The 23272-nt window shown below is 38.5% G+C and overlaps 1 protein-coding gene across 5 annotated transcripts; it reads right to left on the reverse strand.

Annotated features, from left to right (window-relative positions):
- LOC106089810 (uncharacterized) lies at positions 1–22613 on the reverse strand. Of its 5 annotated transcripts, XM_013255804.2 has the most exons (3): positions 22031–22613; positions 704–876; positions 1–643 (listed from the first exon to the last, which is right to left on the reverse strand). In XM_013255804.2, exons 2-3 carry the CDS (start codon positions 808–810, stop codon positions 7–9), a joined length of 744 nt encoding a protein of 247 aa, XP_013111258.2. In that variant the 5' UTR covers positions 811–876; positions 22031–22613; the 3' UTR covers positions 1–6. The 5 variants fall into 5 exon arrangements, with proteins under 5 accessions (XP_013111258.2, XP_059223380.1, XP_013111255.2 ...); XM_059367397.1 differs by lacking the exon at positions 1–643 and having other exon boundaries at positions 850–876; positions 22031–22522; XM_013255801.2 differs by lacking the exons at positions 1–643; positions 704–876 and adding an exon at positions 10060–10549 and having other exon boundaries at positions 22031–22522.
- Positions 22614–23272: the final 659 nt, after the last annotated feature.

Consider the following 23272-nt stretch of genomic DNA (forward strand, 5'->3'; position numbering starts at 1 on the left):
TAACAGCTACACCAATTTCCTAAAATTTTTTTTTCTTGCCGCTGCACATCGATTGTTTATTACTTTTGCACAATTTCTCATAACCGCAAGATGAAATCTTTTAACATTATATTCACCATCGTCGTCGTCATCGTCATCAGGATGGTCACTTTGCCGCTTCAGTATTTGCTTGTAAAACTGCAAAAGCTGTTTCTGACTATCTTCATCGAATATAGCACTATGACTTGGAACTCCCATTTTGTGTAATGAGTCTTTGGATCTTTGCATTGCAGCCTTGATTTTATTGTTAAACTTGTTTTTGTTATTAGGTACTCGCATCTTGCGATTCATTAACACGTTTTGAAAAAAATCATTTATCTTTTTCTCTTGCAACTCCTTTTCTTTTCGTTTTGACAAGCTCGATTGTTTTTGCTGCTTCAGAGTTGTTTGAAATGATTCGAGGAGATGTTTTTGTCCCACACCATCCACAATTGGATTGGGATATGTTACTCCAAAATTTTGAAGTGCTACTTGTGAGCTTTGCTTTGCTGATTTGATGATAGTGTTGAGTTTATTTGGATAAGGAGCAGTTTTTGACAGCTCATTGATTGGGCTAATGGCTATAGGTTTTTGATTCCTTTCAGCCCATTTTGGGTTTATCGAGCTGAAATATGCCTTAAATTACTATAGCTTAGACTTTAGCAATATTTGACACAAATCTTACCTTGGCATTTTGCGATCACCGAGCATATTTCCGAAAATGCAATTCTGTGCATTGCTGAAGATGAAAATTAATAAAATCGGGCTCCAAATGCAATTAAACATCAACATTTTATTTGTGTCCGTTTTTTTTATTACTTATCCTTCAAATATAATAGCGTTAGATCAGTACACTTGCTGGAAAAGAATAGATTGAAAGAGTTCCTTTTATATTGTTGTCGAGCTTGATATTATTAGGATCTTAGAGTCACCATATAGAGCCACATATCTATATGTGGTGATTTCAAACAGACTATAAATGTTTTAAAGCTCTTTGGGCTTTTGTATGTGTCTTTTAAACCACATCATTATTTCATTAAATCTGGAGCATTAGTCGTAGAGGAGTCATTCCTCATAATTATAGTCATTGTGGTATAAGGTTGACACTAAAGGATAGCTAGATTGGTAACAACATGAGTTGTTACCAATTCAAACGACCACATTTTATTTAATTGAAAATATTTTTATATCCTACACCACCGCTGTAGCTTGTCCAAGCATAGAATACATTGACGAAAATGTCAACAGGATTAAGACTGCTCTGGTGGGGTCTTTCGAAGATAGTTGTCCTCTTCGAGATAGGAAATCAGCCCAAGAAAAACCCTGGATGACCGTGGCGATTCGCAATATTGGGAAAGAGACCGCAGACTTTTTAACAGAGCATGTCGCAAAAAAGCGGATGTATATTGGGATGTGTATTACACACGGCTCAAGGAATACAATAATATTACCAGAGCAGCAAATCGTGCTTCCTGGAAGATTTTCTGCTAACAGGTCGATAGTGTTAATGACGCCGCCAAGATGAAAGAGTTTCTCTCAAAAACCCATAACCAAACTGAAACTTTAGACGACATGGGAGTGAGAACAGAAACAATGGACGTTTTAGATGAAAACCCATATTTCACAGTATACGGCGGGACCCACGGAGACACCGAAATCTTCGAATAATGATGAAAATCGAAGGTTTATCATTACAGAATTTATGGTGAAGGAATCCTTGAGGAGATTCAAACCATTTAAGTCACCCGAACCTGATAAAATATTTCCGGCGTTACTAAAGAAGGAGGCAGACTATCAGGCGCCCCACCTGGCCAATCACAGCGTGTCTAGGACTTGCATATACTCCGAAAGCCAGGCGGGAAGCAAGGGTGGTATTTATACCCAATCCCGGCAAGAAAAGTCATGCGACACCAATGACCTACAGAGCTCTAAGCCTTACGTTCTTTCTACTCAAAACCATGGAACATGGGCACGTCCCTGGGACTAGCATATACTCCGAAAGCCTGGCAGGAGGCAAGGGTAGTATTTCTACCCAACCCTGGTATAGCAAGTTATGCGTCACCATAGGCCTACGAGTCCTTTCTACTCAAAATCATGAAACGTATTGTGGACACCATGATAAAGAGTAGCACATCCAGCGAACTGCTCAAATACTAACAGCATTTCTATGTCAGGGGAAGGTCGGTGAAGACTGCTCTGCACAAGGTTGTGCATAAAATAGAAGAATCCTTCGATTCCAAGGCGTAGATCGGTCTATATAACGGCTATATCCAAATATGGTCCGATCTAAACGATATTCAACAAAAAGGTTTTGAGGTGTACCAGAACTCGTTGTACCAAATTTCATCTAAATAGGATGAACAAGATTGGTTAATAAATGCGCTTGCAAAGACCATAGAAGTGAAAATCAGACGATGTATATAAGTGACAGCAATATCTAAATCTGAACCGATTTCAATGAAATCCATTAGTAATGTAGAGAGTTATTAGTCAATATTTCTGAAAATCGGACGAACATATACATGAGAGTTATATCTAAATCTGAACCGATTTCAAGCAAACTTTGTAGATATTGTGAAAGTAGTCGAGGAAAGCGTTGCACAACATTTTGGCCAGATTGGTCAATAAATGCGGTTGCAAAGGCCATAGAAGTGAAAATCGGGCGATATATATACATCAGAGCTATGTCTAAATCAGAACCGATTTCTATAAAATTCACCAGCAAAGTCGAGAGTCATTAGAAACCCATTCCTGCCAAATTTCTAGAGAATCGGTTTACAAATGACCATTTTATTGCATTATTACTGCAAATCGGACGAACATATATCTAAATCTGAACCGATTATTTCCAATTTCAATAGGCTTAGTCTCTATGCCGAAAAACATGCCTGTACCAAATTTGAAGACGATCGGATGAAAACTGCGACCTGTAGTTTGTACACAAACTACTTAACAGAAAAGGGTAGGGATCTACTAGAACACATTGTGTCAAATTTCATCGAATTCTGGTAATAAATGGATGTTTTATGGCCTCAATACACTATATCGGTAGATCGGGCGGTCGGTCTATAGGGCAGCTATATCCACTTACAGTCCGATCTGAACCACACTTCACAGAAATGGTTCATCGAAATCGGATGAAAAATTACCAATCTATTGCTCAAGTCTTTGGGGATGGAGATCGGTCTATATAGCGGCTAAAATCCGATTTTATGAGATCAGAAGGTCAGGTTTATATACAAAGAATACGAAATCATCAAAAAATTTTGGGAAAATGTTTTTATACTCAAGATATTTGCAAAGTTATAAATACCCAGTTTTTGGGTATAAATGGGTATTTACCCAATTTACCGGGTAAATACCTTTTGGGTATTTAACCATTGCCCATCTCTGCCTATTACGGATGCTGACTGAGGAGGGATTAGAACCCGTCTGCCACGCAGACGATGTTATAATACTTCTAAGGGCTAAGATTCGAACCAGCTATGCAGAAGGGCCGAAAGGATCTTGCATATGTCATATTAGCTAGACTCTGAGGTCTCAATGTTAACCCAAAGAAGACTGAAATATGCCTGTTCACGAGGAACACGAAGGTGGGTCAATTTAACGCATTGCACTTAGGTGTGATCTTGGGCAGGAAATTGAATTGGAAGTGGCAAATTCAGGAGCATGCTGAGAAGGTTCACAGATGTGAGGCACTATATAGACGGGTCATGGGCTCGAAATGGGGCCGGAATCCTAGGATAGTCCACTGGCTCTACAAGAGCGGGTGAGGCAGCCAATGCGCTTATGAGACTTAAGGCAATGGTAGAATGGACCAAGGATACCTTCGTGGTATAATCGAGGCGACGAAAGGAAACCTGAAAGGAATGGAAGACGTTTCCGATCGAATACTTGAGACGACACTTTTCTTGGATTGACGGAACCAAAGTATTGTCATCTGGAAGATCATGTGACACGGACGGATCACAACTCGAGGACAGAGTGGGCCTGGGGGTCTACTTTGTGAACCCAGGGACTATGATCTTTTTTAGACTGCCTGTCCTGCGGGCGGAGATCCGGGCGATCACGGAATGCGTGGGGTGGAATGGTGTTAACGCGAGGGCGTCCAGTTGGAACATTTTTACGGACAGTAATCAGGTCATAAGGGCAATAACAACCAGGACGGTAAGATCACGAACAGTCTTGAAATGTAAGAAGGAGATTAATGCCTTCTCTGAGGATGGCAAAATCCGCATCGTTCGGGTGCCGGGCCATAGCGGAGTAACTGGGAAAGAGAAAGCAGACGATTTGGCAGAGAACCGCCGTCAATATACTTTGTTAACCCGAAGCCTTTCGGGTCGACGCAGTCCGATTTAAGGGCGTGGGCGACGAATGCGCATGCAACACTGAGGAACACCGAAATGGTCGGTAAGACGAAGGCAAGGCTACTACTTAAAGAATGTAAGAAGGAGGTCAGTATAGCTCTCGGTATCATAATGGGACACATAGGACTACCGATTTATGCAAAATCGGTGCGGCAAGTGATGGCATCTGTAGGTCATGTGGGGAAGATGATGAGACGTTGCAGCATGTCATTGCCCGGCTTTCGCGTCTAATAGAAACCGGCACTTACACGGGGACAGAATACCAGATATGAACCAGCTTAGGGGCGTGGCTTGGAAAAACAGATTTTCTTTTTCGAGGTTACTTTTTTTAGTATTAAGAGCGTACAACAAGCCGATTACTAGCTTAGGTGTATGTCCGTAGAGGCATGGGGCGGATTAATATACGCACCCTCTTTTAAGGGTAACTTAATCTAATCTAACACCACCACTGTGGTACAGGTCATTATAACTATGTGCATTTGTTTGCAACGCTAAGAAGGAGAAGAGCTAGACCCATTGATAAGTATACCGATCGACTTAGAACCACTTCCTGATTCGATTTAGCTATGTCCGTCTGTCTGTCTATCCATGTATTCCGACCAAGGAGAACAAATGCGGTCCAGACTAAGATATAGCTTCCATATAAAGGGTGATTTTTTTGCTATTATCTTTTTGGCAACACTTGTTTAAACAGCGCACGCACGTTTCGTGTTTTGTTGCACTGTCACTGTTCTTTTGGAGCGTGCCTGTGTGGGCTAGTAAAATATGCATTTCTAAAATGTTTATTTGTTTTTTCATTAAGTGTTTGGGTGAACCTTTATTTAGTTCGCGCGCTGTATCTCCTCACTCCGTTAATTTTAAGTAGACTAGTGTACTTATTGGACTTTTTAATTCAAGCTTTTTGCTACCCACGCGTATAGAGTGTAAAGCGGTTTTTTACACACTTCTATACATATGTATATTTTACTAGCGTGGGTTAAACGTTTTTTTTTCGAAATTGATTTATGGCGCTAATTCTTATTCATAAATAAAAAAAGGATTTGCTGCTACTGTTTGCACTACAAAGGTGTTAAATGTTTTTATTTTTATTAATGTTTTTTTTTAATTTTTACAACAGATGTACTGTGTTGCATGACAAAAGGTGTTCTTAACAATTATCAATATTCTCAGCAGGTTTTGGATTTTGAACAGCTACCATCGAAATTTCTACATACACAGTTTCTCAGGGTTCGTGAAGCAAGTCTTCTGGTAAATCCTTCATCATCTATATCATCATCATCATCGTCATCGTTGTTTTTCATAGTTTTCATAGTTTCATTCCGTTGTACTTCCATGATGGCCCTTGGTATTTTCGTATTGTTTTCGTTAGCAGAATTACCTTGACGCCTTAAAAGCTCTTCAAAAAAATCTGAAATCTGCTGTGCTTTAACGCTATCCTCAGTCGTAGTTGTCCTTGGCATGGGGGTAGTTGAAGCAAGGTGAGATTTAAATTTTTTCAGGTTCAGTACGTGGGAATTCACTTTTATAATCGGTGTAATACTTTTACGCATTAAAATATTTTCGAAAACATTCTCCAGCCTTTGTCTATCCATATCTGTCTTTAGCTCAGTTACACCGTCATTTGTTGAAGACTTTTTAAGTTGCGAGCTAATTGCTTCCGTAGTAGAATTATAGGAAATTTCATTTTGTTTAACTGATTTGTATCCAAAACAGTTCCTATGCAGATTTAGTAGAGCAAAAATAAGAAAAATGCCTTTCCAATTACTGTTCAAATTGGACATTCTATATCGCTTTGAAGTTTCACTGTTTTGTCTGAACTTGCAGCACAAGGTTTAGTAGGTTTGCTTTAAGAGCTGAAATGTTACTGATCTTTGTTTGTATCTCTGATCAATCTAAAGTTGCTATCAATCGATTCACTGCCCAATCCGTACGCGGAAGAGAGCATGAAACTTGTTCAGCTTTCGTGAGATACTAACATTTATGTAAATTATAATTTATTGTTGTTATCGAAGAAAATGCAACAAACAAACTCTAGACATCGTAAAGATAGTGAGATATCGTATCGTTTTATATGCAGGAGTAACATTTTGTCTTATTTTGAAATTAATTTTTCAAAGAAAATTTCATTGACATATTTTTTCATAAGAATTTTTATAAAATTTTCATTTTTCTAGGAAACTTTCTGATACCCGTTTTTCTTTTTCTGATATTCAATGTTTCCAGGAATTTCAACGAAGTAACTTCAGATGAAAGTATGACCAAGTTCAGACATATATGTCAAACTAAAAATTTAACCAATATGATTTTCAGTTAATTAATAGCTCACTATGTTGTTAACAAGCGTTTGAGCTTATTAAAAGAGAAAGTTATTCGCTATGAAGTTCACGCGCAAAAGTGTGACTGCCTTCTATATGGCTGGAAAATCATAAATGGCTATTGTTGGCGAACTCAAATACCTCAAGGTGAACAAAGTGTTTATGAATCGTACCATAAATCGTTATAATAATACCAGTAGCGTTACAAAATGCCTTAGTGGGGATCTAAAAAAGAATAAAACAAGTAAGAGTGTGCTAAGTTCGGTCGGACCGAATCTTATATACCCTCCACCATAGATCGCATTAGCCGAGTTCTTTGCTCGGTATCTCTTTTTAGGCAAACAAAGAATATTGAATAAGAACTGTTATGCTATTGGAGCTATATCAAGTTATAGTCCGATTCGGATCATAAATGAATGTTGAACATTGTAGAAGTCATTGTGTATTTCAGTTCATTCGGATAAGAATTGGGCCTTGTAGGGGCTCAAGAAGCGAAATTGGGAGATCGGTTTATATGGGAGTTTCATCAAGCTATTGATCGATTCAGACCATATTAAACACGTATGTTGAAGGCCATGAGAGAAGCCGTTGTACAAAATTTCTTCCAAATGAGAATTGCGCCCTCTAGTGCCTCAAGAAGTCAAGATCCGAGATCGATTTATATGGCAGCTATATCTGGTTATGAGCCGATTTGCGCCATACTTAGCACAGTTATTGGAAGTCAGAACAAAACACCTCATGCAAAATGTCGGCCACATCGAATGAGAATTGCGCGTTCTATTGGCTCAAGAAGTCAAGATCCGAGATCAGTTTATATGGCAGCTATACCAGATTATGAACCGATTTAAATCATACTTAACACAGTTGTTGGAAGTGATACCAAAACACTATGTGGAAAATTTCAAATCGGATGAGAATTGCGCCCTCTAGCGGCTCAAGAATTCAAGATCCAAAATCGGTTTTTAAGGCAGCTATACCAGGTTATTAACAGATTTAAACCATATTTAGCACAGTGTGTGGAAGGTACACCAAAACACCTAGTGCAAAATTACAGCCAAATCGTATAAGAATTATGCCCTCTATAAGCTGAAGAAGTCAAGACCCAAGGTCAGTTTATATGGCAGCTATATCAGGTTATGAACCGATTTGAACCATATTAAGCATCGTTGTTGGAAGTAATACCAAAGCACAAAAGACAAATCGGATAAGAATTCCGCCCTCTAGATGCTTAAGAGGTCAAGACCCAAGATCGGTTTATATGGCAGCTAACATGGACCGATTTGGCCCGTTTACCATCCCAACCGACCTACACTAATAAGATATATATGGGCAAAATTTCAAGCGTCTAGCTTAACTCCTTCTAAAGTTGGCGTGCTTTCGACAGACAGACGGATGGACATGGCCAGATCGACTTAAAATGTCATGACGATCAAGAATATATATACTTTATAGGATCTTAGGCCCATATTTCGAGCTGTTAGAAATAGAATGACGAAATTAGTATGCCCCCATCCTAGGGTGGAGAATATCCAATTGTCGGACCAAGTGTTTGAGAGACCAACCCAACCCCCAAAACACCGCAAAATCGGACATATTAACCGCCCATGGCAACATGGGACTCAAATGAAAGGTATTTGCGAGTTAAATGCGAATCTGATATCCAAATGCGGCATCCATGATAGTATGGGACTCAAATGAAAGGTATTTGCGAGTAGAATACCAATCTGATATCCAAATGTGGGACCAAGATTCTGGCTGGTCATACCTTCTCCAAAACACCACCAAATAGAACTTTTTTACTGACTATGGCAATATGAATCTCAAATAAAAGATATTTGAGTGTAGAATACGAATTTGATATTCAAATGTGCGACAAAATGTTTGGGAAGCCACCCCTTCCCAAAACAGCCCCAAACAGGACAAATTTACGACCATAGCAATATGGGGCTCAAATGAAAGACCTTTGGGAGTAAAGTACGAATCTGATATCAATATTCGGGGTTTAGGGGGCCATCCCACCCCTATAACACCACCTAAATAGAACGTATTTGCTGAAAATTGCAATATGGGACACAATTAAGAGGTATTTTAGAGTAGAAAACGAATCTGATAGATATTTTCGGAGCCAAGTCACTGAGTGGCCGCCCTATCCAACAAAACACCCCCAAACCGAATATTTTTGCCGTGTATAGAAATATGGGGCTCAAATGAAAGGTAATTGGGAGTAGATCATGAATCTGAAGTCAACATTCGGGACCAAGTGTCTAGGGGACGTCCCACTCCCATAACAACCCCCAAATAGAATATATTTGCTCGCCATGGCAATTTGGGTTTTAAAGATAATGATCTCGATATTGATAGTTTTTAGGGCCCATACCCCAAACCAGACTTATTTGCTGACTTTTGCAATAAGGGGTTTAAATGAAAGGTATTTGAGATTAGAAAACAAATTTGATATCCTACTTCGAGGCAATAAGGGGTTCAAATAAAAAATGATATTTGAGAATAGAACACGATGCTGAATTATTTTCAGGGCTTAGTGTTTAAGGGACCACCCCACTCCCAAAACAGACCTAAATCGGACATATTTACCGGCCAGAGACCAAAGCATTAAATTGACACCCACTTCAGCGACCAATTTTCTGAGGGTCTACCCCTTTCCAAAAATACACTACAAACAGCAATTATTCACTGATCATCGCAATATGGGGCTCAAATAAATTTATGTGGGAGTAGAATACGAATCTGATATCCAAATATGGGACCATGTATTTGGGGCAACGCCCCTTCCCCTGAGATGTTTTGGGGAAGGGGTACAAATTTACTGATCATGGCAATATGTGGCCAAAATGAAAGGTATTTGCGATTAGGAAACGAATTTGATAACCACCTTAAACCAATGGAAATATAGGGTTTAAATAAATGGTATGGTATTTTAGAATAAAGCACGAAGCTGATATTTTTTTCAGGACTAAGTGCCTGGGGGACAACCTCACCGCCGAAAAAAACCCTAAATCGGACAAACGTATTTACCGATCATGGCAATATGGGACTGAAATCAAAGGCATTTGGGAGTAGTCCACGAAGTGCATACCCCCTTTCAGGACCAACCCCTAATCCCTCCAACCAACACCCTGGGGGCCTTTCCACTCCAAAAACCCCCATGAGAATCTCGGGCTCAAATAAAGTCTTTTTAAGAATGGAGTACATCTAACATCCAAACTTAGATGATCCTTAAGCCGCTCTTTATTTGTCGAAAATAAATTTTTCAAAGGATAATTTTACTCCATATAAAGTAAAAGAAGGCACAGCGGGCCCGGTTTAGCTAGTATAAAATACAAATAAAAAAAATTTTAAGATTTTTCTTTTTCAAATGTTTGTCAGCAATTGGTACTTTCGATACATTTATTTAACATTTTGCATTTACAATTTGGTAGTGCTCTTGTGGTAAATCTCCAATTAAAAATTTCACTATCATCATCGTCCGCTTCTTGAGCTGCAAACTTTGTCGCTTGTGATTTGTTAGGAGGCACTGTTGATTTTAATGTTTCAGCACTGCTTTCTGTCCGCTGCAATTTGGCAGGTGTTACTGTTTGCAGGGATCCTGATGTTGAGGTTTCAGAGCTGCTCTCAGGCGGCTTTTTCTTAAATATTAACAAATTTTGGCTACGATTTGTTGTGTCTGTTACATCTGGTGTTCTGCTGATACTTTGGTTATTAAGAGTATTTGTAAGCTGGTGACCATTAACTTTGATTGTTTCTTCCGATTTGTTGGTGTCGTCCAATCTCAAATGGTGTGTTGAGTGATTGTTGCTGTTTTCATTTGTCAAATTATCTCTTCGATGCAGTCTGCATAAAATTGGCACAATCATTAACACAATGAAGAGTAGTATGGCAATTTTACAATTATTGGCCGTCATATTTGAGTACATTTTAAAATTTTTAAAGCTGGCTAAGTAAAAAAAAAAATCACTTTTAATTGTCCAACTCTTAGCATGGAACTAAATTAACAACCCTCTGATTGTTTATGCCGAACGCCTTGATTTTGAAATTATATTTTTTATTCATAATACTCAGCATTTCTATATTGTAAACATAAAAGCCACATCAAAATCTCAATCGGCAAAAAAAGTTTTTAGAATTGTGGTCGGAATATTTCCTATTTTTAAGAGTGGCGTAAATTCCCAGAATAAAATTCAGAGTAAGGTTACTTCTGTAAACAATAACTTTTTTAAATAGAGGTTATGTTATATGACATAGTGGAGGAAATTTTCAATAATGTGTCATGTAAGGAAAAGCCAAAGTCAAGCGAACTCAAATTAGTGCTTGAATAATGACATAACTTAAAGAACTGATTTAGCAGATATGTATTTTAAGATTTCAATTGGCTCGTATGTTCTAAGAAAAAACCAGTAAAAGACTGACTGATATGGACTGATTTAAACCATTCTTAATACAGTTGTTGGAAGTCATAACAGAACACTTTATGCAATATTTCAGTCAAATCGGATAAGAATTGCGCCCCAATAACCCCAGATCGGTTTATATGGCAGCTATATCAGGTTATGGACCGATTTGAACTATTCTTACCACAGTTGTTGAAATTTATAACAAAACACCACATGCAAAATTTCGGCTAAATCGGATAATAATTGCGTCCTCTAGTGGCTCAAGAAGTCAAGACCCCAGATCGGTTTATATGGCAGCTATATCAGGTTATGGACCGATTTTAACTATTCTTAACACAGTTGTTGAAAGTTGTAACAAAACACCTCATGCAAAATTTGAGCTAAATCGGATAATAATTGCGCCCTCTAGTGGCTCAAGAAGTCAAAACCTTAAATCGATTTATATGGCAGCTATACCAGGTTATAAACCGATTTGAACTATACTTAGTACCAGTGTTGGAAGTTATAAAAAAACACCTCATGCAAAATTTCAGCTAAATCGGATAATAATTTCGCCCTCTAGTGGCTCAATAAGTCAAGACCCCAAATCGGTTTATATGGCAGCTATACCAGGTTATAAACCGATTTGAACCATACTTAGTACCGTTGTTGGAAGTGATATCAAAACACTATGTGCAAAATTTCAGGCAAATCGGACCAGAATTGCGCCCTCTAGAGGCTCAATAAGTCAAGACCCGAGATCGGTTTATATGGCAGCTATATCAAAGCATGGACCGATTTGGCCCATTTACAATCTCAACCGACCTACACCAATAATAAGCATTTGTGCAAAGTTTCAAGCGGCTAGCTCTACTCCTTCAAAAGTTAGCGTGCTTTCGACAGACAGACGGACGGATGGACGGACATGGCTAGTTCGACTAAGAATGTCACGAGGTGTTACAAACAGAATGACGTAATTAGTATATCCCCATCCTATGGTGGAGGGTATAAAAATCAATTTGTGTTTGTTAGAAGGTTTGTTTGTGTTTTCCTTATAGACTCAGAAACGGCTGAACCGATTTTCTTGAAATTTTCACAGATGGTGCATAATGATCCCGTGGTGAAAAAAGGGTAATACATTTGTTGTTATCTGAAGGGGGAGCGGACCCTCCCCCTTACGCCAATTTTCAGAAACGCCAGATCTCGGAGATGGGTGGTGCGATTTAAGAGAAATTTTGTGTGCTCTCTTATAGTAACCTACAAACAAAAATTTGATATCCAAATATCGAATGGGGTACCTAGGGGGGCGCCCCATCCACCAATCATGACAATATATGACTCAAATGAAAGGTATTTTAGATTAGAGAACGTATCTGATATCCAATTGTTGGACCACCCCAACCACCAAAACACCCCTTAATCGGACATATATATCGACCATGGCAATATGGGACTCAAATGAAAGGTATTTGCGAGTAAAATACGAATCTGAAATCCAAATGTGGAGCCAAGATTCTGGGGGTCCATCCCTTCCCCAAAACACCCCCCAAACAGGACTTGTTTACTTCATGGGAATATGGGGCTTAAAAAAAGCTATTTGAGTGTAGAATACGAATCTGATATCCAGATGTGGCACCAAGTGTTTGGGGGCCGCCCCCTCACGAGAACATCCCCCAAAGAGGACAAATTTACGACCATATTAGTATGGGGCTCAAATGAAAGGTCTTTGGAAGTAAGGCAAGAATCTGATATCAATATTCGGGAAAAGTGTTTATGGCGCCACCCCATAACACAACCCAAATAGGAAGTATTTGCTGACCATTGCAATATTGGGCTCAAATAAGAGGTTTTTTAGAGTAACACGAATCTGATCTATATTTTCAAAGCCAAGTCACTGAGTGGCCGCACCATCCCCCAAACCGGTCATGATTGCCGACTATGGAAAAATTGGGCTCAAATGAAGGGTATTTGGGAGAAGACTATGAATCTGACATCAACATTCGGGACCAACTGTCTAGGGGACGTCCCACCACCATAACAACCCCCATATTTGCTCACCACGACAATTTGGGTCTTCAAGACAGTGGAGCTCGATATTCATAGTTTTTAGGGTCCATACGCCAAACCGGACATATTTGCCGGCTGTTTCACTAAAGGGTTTAAGTGAATGGTATTTGAGATTAGAAAACGAATTTGATATCCAATTTTTAAGGCCAATGTCATTATGGGGTTGAAATAAATGATATATAGATACATGAGAATAGAGCACGGTGCTGATATATTTTTAGATATATGAGATTAATAAGCACGATGCTGATATATTTTTAGGGCTTAGTGTTTTGGGGACCGCCCACTCCCCAAAACATCCCTAAATCGGGCATATTTACCGATCATGTCAATGTGGGGCTCAAATAAAAGGTATTGGGGTGTAGAGCATGCAATTGATACCCACTTTAGATACCAATTTTCAAGGTGTCTACACAAAATACATCACAAACAGCAATTATTTACTGACCATCGCAATATGGGTCTCAAGTAAAGGGATTTGGGAGTAGAATACTAATCTGATATCAAAATGTGGGACCATGTATATGGGTCACCGCCCCTTCCCCAGGAGTACAAACTTAACGACCAAATTAAAGGTATTTGAGATTAGAAAATGTATATTATAACCAGTTTTGGGGCCAAGTGTTTGGGGCACACCTCATCCCATAAACTTCTCTCTAACAAACGGCAATCTTGGATTAAAATAAATGGTATTTGAGAGAAGAGCACGATGCGGATATTTGGTCCCCAACTCACCCCGAAAACACCCATAAATCGGGGGTCAACGCAATATGGGACTCAAATGAAAGGTATTTGGGAGTAGAAATTCATACCCACTTTCGGGACTACGTTTCTGAGGATCCACACTTCCCCCTAAAACCACAAGCAGCCACCCTGGGAGCCTTCTTACTCCCATAATCCCGATGAGAATACCGGGCTAAAATAAAGTCTCTTAAGAATGGAGTACATCTAACATCCAAACTCAAATGACCCTAAATCCGTTGAGCGAATTCATAAATCACTAAAGATCATATGGGATTCAGAGAAAGGCATTTAAATTGTTTAACTGCTAGCCAAGCGATATACATACAAATATGTACTATTTTCGTAGCATGATATTTCACTAAAAGCTCTTTAAATGTCGAAAATAAATATTTAAAGAATAATTTTGTTCCATATAAAGTAAAAGAAGGCGCAGCGGAGCGGGCCCGGTTCAGCTAGTTTTAAATAAAAGCAAATTGCAGGATATTGGCCGGTTTTTAAACTATTGTTAAATGTTTTCTATTCAAGGAATAGTATATCAAAAAACATTTAAAAGTCAGCAAAAGTGTGTTGTTGCTAGAAGCATTGGTCTGGTTTCCCGTATTGCGATTTAATTTTCGACCAAGAGAAATCATCAGCAGGAGATGTAAAATGGATCATGATGTTTTACAACCATTCCAACTAGAGTAAATTGTAAGGCACACATCTGAATTTAAACAGGGATCTTAAAATCAAGCTTCTGATTTTTAGAGTCAAAATCGGAATTTTAAGAGCAAAAAAAATTTCTCTAAAATCCAGAAGTTCGATTTTGTTTTAAGAGAATTTGTGAAGATTGCAATTTCGACAACCGCTTGATGAGTGTTTTGTGAGCCTGCACTAACGTATATATTGCCCGATTTTCCCTTACAGAGCCGTTGTCCCGATATTTGGTAAGGTGATATCTGCTAATTTAAATTGTGATGTAGAGTAGTCTGCAGTCTTTTGCCTTTGCTTATTTCTTTAAAGTTCTATTCAGTTTTTCTTGCAATTAGCGAATAAATTTCATTTTGTTCCACAATACAAAATACGAAGCCTATTTTAAGGCGCTTACATCAAAGTGGTAATAAATATTGTTAATATTTATCTAAACAGCTTGCAATAAGCATTGATTATACTCTTCACCAAACTATGGGAGTATACTAGTGTAGTCATTCCGTTTGTGACACCTAGACACCTATTGATCTGCGAACCAATAAAGTATGTATTGGTGATTGGCATGACATTTAAGGTCGATTTAGCCATGTCCGTTCGTCCGCCCCTCCATCCCTATCGCTACAACGTCTAACCGAATGAATTCCCTTAACATTTCTATTCTCTTTACATTTTGTACAGATACATTGTATCGATGTAGGTCGTTGGGAATTACGAACGTTCCCCATCGGTTCATGTTTAACTATAGCTCCAATACAAACTGATCACTCTATTTTACTTCTTGAGCCATAAGAGAGCGCAATTCTTACCCAATCTTGGCTAAAATGACTTCTCCTATGACCTTTAACATCCGTGTCAGGTACACTCAGCGAAATATTTTTGTAAAAAAAGCACAAGAGTCTGCTGTCACAGCAAAAGGTCTGCTGAAAATGCGACAATAGTAACTTTTAGCTAAAACAGAAGACTTTTGCAGGATATTATCCGGCTTTAGACCATTGTTTAATGCTTTCTATTCATAGAATAGTGTAGCAAAAAAACCTTTAAAAATCAGCAAAGAGTGTGTTGTTGCTAGAAGCATTTGAAGCATTTCTGGTTTCCTGTATCGCGATTTCATTTTCGACCAAGAAAAATCATCAGCAGGAGATGTCAAATGGATCATGGGGCTTTACAACCATTCCAACTAGAGTAAGTTGTATAGCACACATCTGAATTTGAACAGGGCTCTTTAAGACGACATGTTGCATAAGCGCAATAGAAAACAAATCAAAGGATGTTTGTGTTTGTTGTTATAATCATCGTTGGATAAGTTGGATTTGAAATTTGTAATTTTTAACTGACTTGGCTGAAATTCTACACAACAACTTCTCCTATGACCTCCATTATCAATGCCTGACTAAGTCTGAATCGGTTCATAACCTGCTACCCTGGGTGCTACATAAACCCAACTCGTGATTGTATTTGTTGAGCTACTGGAAGGCGCAATGCTTATCAGATTTAGCTGAGATTTTGTACTTCCAACATTTGATGCTGCTCCCATATAATCCTATTCTTCAATTTGCCTTATGTGCACCTACAGGAATCAATTCTTGAAAAATCTATTCACATGTTCAATTGTGTACACCACTTCTTCATATAAAGATGATTTTTTAAGAGCTATAGGAAAATTTTTCAAAAAAAAAAAAATTCAGAAAAACGCAAGAAATCTTTATTTTAATTGATAGTACGGTCCATATTATTTAATGTTTGGAAATTATTTCATGCAAATGTCGACCGTGACTGCGCCTCAAATGGTCCATCCGCTTACTTCAATGTTGTCTTCCAATGCGTCAATTGAAGTGGGCTTGTCTGTATAGACATGAGCTTAAACATAGCCCCACATAAAATTTCTACAGCCGTAAAATCGCACGATCTAGGGAGCCAATTGACCGGTCGCGAAGGTGAAATAAAATGTTTACCGAACTCACCTCAATAAGTCCATTGTTGCGCTTGCTGTGTGGCATCTGGCACCGTCTTGTTGAAACCACATGTCATGCAAATCAAACTCATGCATTTTGGGTAAAAAAAAAGTTTGATATCATCTAACGATAGCGCTCACCATTCACAGTTACGTTACGATTTGTATCATCTTTGAGGATGTAAGGTCCAATAATGCCACCAGCCCATAAACTGCACCAAACTGTGACTTTTTCTGGATACATTGGTAGCTCTTCTGGCTGATCTCCTCTCCAAAATCGACAATTCTGCTTATTTGCGAACCCATTGAGCCAAAAATGATCTTCGTCGCTGAACACACAAAGCGCGCGATTAGCTTTCTTAAAAGAGCACGCATATTGATAATAAAATTAAATAATTTGCAAGCGTTGTTCGTTTGTAAGACGATACATGGGTAAATTTTAGACCAAACTGAAGATGTTTGACTGTGAAACAAAACACGAAACGTGCGTGAGCTGTTTAAACCAGTGTTGCCAAAAAGATAATAGCTAAAAAATCACCCTGGCTTTGTGATATCGTTCGGAGGGTTTTAGATCATTACGGATGTGAGATGTAATCTATTCCTTAAACTCTTTATTTGAGTACGATAATAATAATTTTTGGAGTGGGACACCATCGCAAATATTTCCCCAAATACTTTTCATTTGAAACGCATATTGACATGGTTGTTAAATATATCCGGTTTAGGGGAAGTTTGTGTGATGATGCGTCCCCAAAACAATTACCTCTTAAACAGATATCAGACTCGTGCTCTAATTTGAAGTACCTTTAGTTTTAGCCCCTTATTGCCATATTTGGCTAATATGTCAAGTTTGGGCTGTGTTTAGGGGATGGGTCGGCCCCCATCGTGCATCGTGCTCCTTTGTCAAATACGTTTTATTTGAGCCCAAAATGGTCAAGGCTGGCAAATGCGCCATATTTGGGGTGTGTCATGGGAGTAAGACGGCTTCTAGACGCTTGGTGTCGAATTTTGATATCAGATTCGAGCTCTTCGACAAATATCTTTCATTTGACCCCCATATTGTCATAGTCGACAAATACGTCGGGTTTGGGGGGAGGGGGTATATAGGTATTTAGGCGGCCAAGCAGATACTTGGTCCTGAAAAAGATATCAGATTCGTGCTCTACTCTGAAACACCTTTTATTTGAGCACCATATTGCCAAGGTTAGCAAATATATCTTATTTTGAGGTCGTTATGGGAGTGGGACGGGCCCTAGACACTTGGCCCCGCAAGTTCATATCAGATTAGTGCTCTTCTCCCAAAGACCTTCCATTTAATATTGCAATGGTCGGTTAATGTCCGGTTTGAGAGGGTTTTCGGGGTGGGGCGGTAAATTGGATAACTTTTCTACTTTCAAATACTTTTCATTTGAGTTCCTTATTGTCGGCTTCAAGAAAAATTACTTATTTTCATCTAATAGGTCTTAAAATTTCAGTATAAAATAATCCTTTCTCCAAGTAATTAATAATTTTATGCCCCACACTACCACTGTGGTACAGGGTATTATAACTTTGTGCGATTATTTGTAACACTCAGAAGGAAGAGAGCTAGACCCATTGATAAGTATACCGATCGACCCAGAATCACTTTCTGATTCGATTTAGCTATGTCCGTCTGTCTATCTATCTGTCCGTCTGTCTATGTAAATTTGTATACAATCGTCATGTCGCAATTTTCATCCGATCGTCTCCAAATTTTGTACATACATTTTTGTTTGCGTAGAGACGTAGCCAATTGAAATTGGAAAAATTCGGTTCCGATTTGGATATAGCTCCCATATATTTGTTCCAATTTTGAGAAATACTGCATTAAAGTGCTCATTTGTTAACCGATTTTCTCGAAATTTGGCAGGATGGATTTTTTTTGTAACCCCCGACAATACTGGCGAATTTCATTGAAATCGGTTCAGATTTAGATATATCTCTCATATATAAAGGATGACTTTTTACCTATTAACTTTTGGACAACACTGGTTTAATCAGCTCGCGCACGTTTCGTGTTTTCGCATCTTCAGTTTGGTCTATAATTTAACCATAAGTCGTCTTACAAACGAAAAAATTTTGCGAATTATTGAATTTTATTATCAAAATGCGAGGTCTGTTAAGAAAGTTTATCGCGCGCTTCTTGTGCTCAGCGACGAAGCTCAGTTTTGGCTTAAGGGGTACGTAAATAAACAGAATTGTCGATTTTGGAGTGAAGATTAGCCAGAAGCATTGCAAGCGCTACCAATGTATCCAGAAAAGTCACAGTTTAGTGCGGTTTATGGGCTGGTGGAATCATTGGACCGTACTTCTTCAAAGATGAATGCGATTTGTAACCTAACAGTGAATGGTGAGCGCTATTGTGAGACGATATCCATTTTTTTTTTTTGTCCAAAATGCAGGAGCTTCACTTGAATGAAAGACGGTGCCACATGCCACACAGCACTCGTAACAATAGACTTATTGAGAGACAAGTTTGGTAAACATTTAACGTTCAGGACCAGTCAACTGAGGCGCAGTCGCGGTCATCATCTGCATGAAATAATCTTCAAACATTAAATAATATGGACCGTACTATCGATTTAAATAAAGATTTCATGGATTTTTCTGAATTTTGTATGTCTTTCTACCCTCCACCATAGAATGGGGGTATACTAATTTCGTCATTCTGTTTGTAACACCTCGAAATATGCTTCTGAGACCCCATAAAGTATATACATTCTTGGTCGTCATTTCATTTTTAGTCAATCTAGCCATGTCCGTCCGTCTGTTTGTCGAAAGCACGCTAATTTTCGAAGGAGTAAAGCTAACCGCTTGAAATTTTGCACAAATACTTTTTATTAGTGTAGGTCAGTTGGGATTGTAAATGAGCCAAATCGGTCCATGTTTTGATATAGCTGCCATATAAACCGCTCTTGGGTCTTGACTTCTTGAGCCTCTAGAGTGCGCAATTCTCCTCCGATTTGACTGAAATTTTGCACATGGTGTTTTGGTATCACTTCCAACAACTGCGCTATGTATGGTTTAAATTGGAATGAAATTTTGCACGACGTGTTTTGTTATGGTATCCAACAACTGTGCCGAATGTGGTTTAAATCGGTCCATAACCTGATAGCTGCCGTATAAACCGATCTTGGGTCTTAACTTCTTGAGCCTCTAGAGGGCGCAATACTTATCCGATTGGAATGAAATTTTGCACGACATGTTTTGTTATGATATCCAACAACTGTGCCAAGTGTGATTCTAATCGGTTCATAACCTGATATAGCTGCCATATAAACCGATCTGGGATCTTGACTTCTTGAGCCTCTAAAGGTCGCAATTATTATCCGATTTGCTTGAAATTTTGCACATGGTGTTTTGGTATCACTTCCAACAACTGCGCTATGTATGGTTTAAATTGGAATGAAATTTTTCACGACGTGTTTTGTTATGGTATCCAACAACTGTGCCGAATGTGGTTTAAATCGGTCCATAACCTGATAGCTGCCGTATAAACCGATCTTGGGTCTTAACTTCTTGAGCCTCTAGAGGGCGCAATACTTATCCGATTGGAATAAAATTTTGCACGACATGTTTTGTTATGATATCCAACAACTGTGCCAAGTGTGATTCTAATCGGTTCATAACCTGATATAGCTGCCATATAAATCGATCTGGGATCTTGACTTCTTGAGCCTCTAGAGGTCGCAATTATTATCCGATTTGCTTGAAATTTTGTACGACGGATCCTCTCATGACCATCAACATACGTGTTTACTATGGTCTGAATCGGTCTATACCCCGATGCAGCTCCCATATAAATCGATCTCTCTATTTTACTTCTTGAGCCCCCAAAGGACGCAATTCTTATTCGAATTGGCTGACATTTTACACGGGTTCCAACAAATAATTTAATTGTGACCCAAACCGGACCATATCTTGGTATCGCTCTAATAGCAGAGCAAATCTTTTCTTATATTCTTTTTTGGCCTAAGAAGAGATGTCGGGTAAAAAACTCGACAAATGCGATCCATGGTGGAGGGTATATAAGATTCGGGCCTCTCGAACTTACCACGCTTTTACTTCTTTTGAGTTTCCTATTGTCGGCTCCAACACAAAGGACTTCTATCCATGTAATATGTCCTAAATTTTCATACATTTATACCCTACACCACCACTGTGGTGTATGAGGAAGAGAGATAGACCCATTGATAAATATACCGATCGACCCAGAATCACTTTCTGATTCGATTTAGCTATGTCCATCTGTCTGTTCGTCTGTCCATGTTAATTTGTTAAGAAACTACAGGTCGCAATTTGTGGAAAAAATCGGTTCAGATTTTGAGAAATGCTGCAATTAAGTGCTCATTTGTCAACCGATTCTCTTGTAACTTGGCAGGTTGGATTTTTTGTGACTCCCGACAATACTGGCGAATTTCATACAAATCGGTTCAGATTTGGATACAGCTCTTATATATATATCGCCAGATTTTCACTCCTAGAGCCACTGCAAGCGCATTTATTGATCAATCTTGCCAAAATTTTCCACAACGCTTTCTTCGACGTCTATCACAATATCTGTAGAATTTGGTAGAAATCGGTTCAACTTTAAATATTGCTCCCATATATATGTTCGTCCGATTTTGAAGAAATATTGCACTTAAGCGCTCGTTTGTTAACCAATTCTCTCCAAATTTGGCACGAAGGTTTTTCTTATGACTCTAAGTATTATTGGTGAATTTCATAGAAATCGGTTCAGATTTAGATATAACTGCCATATATGTATATTGCATGACTTTCACTTCTAGAGCCACTGCAAGCACATTTATTGACCAATTTTTCCAAAATTTTCCAATATCTATAGAGTTTGGTCGAAATCGGTTCAGATGTAGCTATATATATGTTCCTCAGATTTTGGGTAATTTGCAATATGGTTGTCATTTGTCAACCCTAGTTATTACAGTTTCAACGTATTTGCTCGAAATTTCATATGGATTGTTTAATAATCCATCTCAAAGTATCCGCCGTAGTCCATCAAATTGATTCAAAATTAAATGTTACTCCCACTTTGTACTTCTAGGGTAGGTGCAGGGTATTATGCAGTCGGCACCGCTCGACTTGCCTTTCCTTACTGGCTTAAAATTGGAATATATCATGGTGGTTTTAGCCGGCTAATTGCCATTCGTATGTTTTAAATTCCTCTCGTTTATATTACTGCACTTTTATATTAATCTCGTTTTTTTCTCTCTTTATAGGTAAGATAACAAAAAGTATTATGAAATGGGTAATATAAAACGTACGTAGAACCAATTAAATTCTCTTCCATACAAAAACATTTATAGAAATATTTATTAAAAAAAAAGCTTAACATAACGTTGTGAGGTAACGAGGGTTAGGTTTCTAATGTTAATTACTTAAAACTTAGCAATCTTGATTTTCAGCACATTTTCTGCCTATACGGCACCGACAATTTAATCGCGCCCTTACATGTTTGTGGTCAAAAGTTTCATCGTCATCTTCAAACTCATCAGGATCAATTGTGCCAGAAGGCGACGTTGATTGTTTTGTTACGTTCACTGCATTGTCGTTGGGATGAACCTTAAGCGATGGCGTCATATTAGGCTTCAATGGAGCGCCAGCAAGCATTTCTTCTCGAAAGATAATAATTCCACTACCACGTTGTTGAGTGCTTTTTGTTCTTAAGCCATTTTCGACCTCCATTTTTGGTCGATATCTGGAGACGTCATCATTCGGAAACACTATGCCCCCTGCGGGGTGACCGCGGCAAAGTACATTCATGTTTACTACAATAATTAGCATCATAAAATGCCCACAATTGGCTCCACTTGCCATTGTCTGGAAATTATTTACTTTGTTTTTGTTTTTTGTTGCTCTCACACAAAAACAAAGTTCGAAAAAGCCTCAAACCGCAATTCGCGCGCGCCTTATTCAACTTGAAAATTGCAACTAAATGGAATTTTAAATTTATTTTAGAATTACACTGAATATTGTGGCAAATTCATCTCGTTTTCTCTTATCCAAAGAGACGAAATAAGAGAGAAAGAAACTATTCTATTCGCATCCCCACAGTGGGTGACGAGGTATGACATATGCACTATGTTGACTAAGACAAAGACTGAACAAATAAACCGCTGTGAACAACGCCCAACCCACAACAGCACGACTCGTAAAGCAATTAATTTGGTGGATGGGGTAGGAGTGAAATCCCTCTTTCACTCACAGTGTTTGCAAATTTACTGTAGAACAAATTTAAATTCTATAGAATATCTCAAGAGATGAAGAAGAAACTTTTTGCAAGGGACTTATCTGTATTGTTGTTGGATAGTGCTTAAAAATTCCTACAAAAATGTACGCTTGAGGTCTACTATATCTACACTGGTTTCGGTTTTTTTTTTTTTTTGTTTGGTTTTCTTTTGCACATTGGCACATTTACGTCCTTTTGATGTCCCCTGGTTAAGTTCTTGAACGGGCACAATCGGACCATATTTGGGTATAGCTGCTATATAGACCGACCTGCCAATAATGGGTCTAATGCCCTTAAATGCTTTATTTTTTAACCGATTTCGCTGAAATTTTAAACAGTGAGTAGTTTAGGCTTCCCGACATCTGTACCAAATATGGTTCAGATCGGACTATACTTAGATGTAGCTGCCATATAGACCGTTCTGCCGATAAACGGTCTGAAGCCCATAAAAGCTTTATTTATTA

The sequence above is a fragment of the Stomoxys calcitrans genome, chromosome 4 (genome assembly GCF_963082655.1).
Source record: "Stomoxys calcitrans chromosome 4, idStoCalc2.1, whole genome shotgun sequence".
Lineage (NCBI taxonomy): Eukaryota > Metazoa > Arthropoda > Insecta > Diptera > Muscidae > Stomoxys > Stomoxys calcitrans.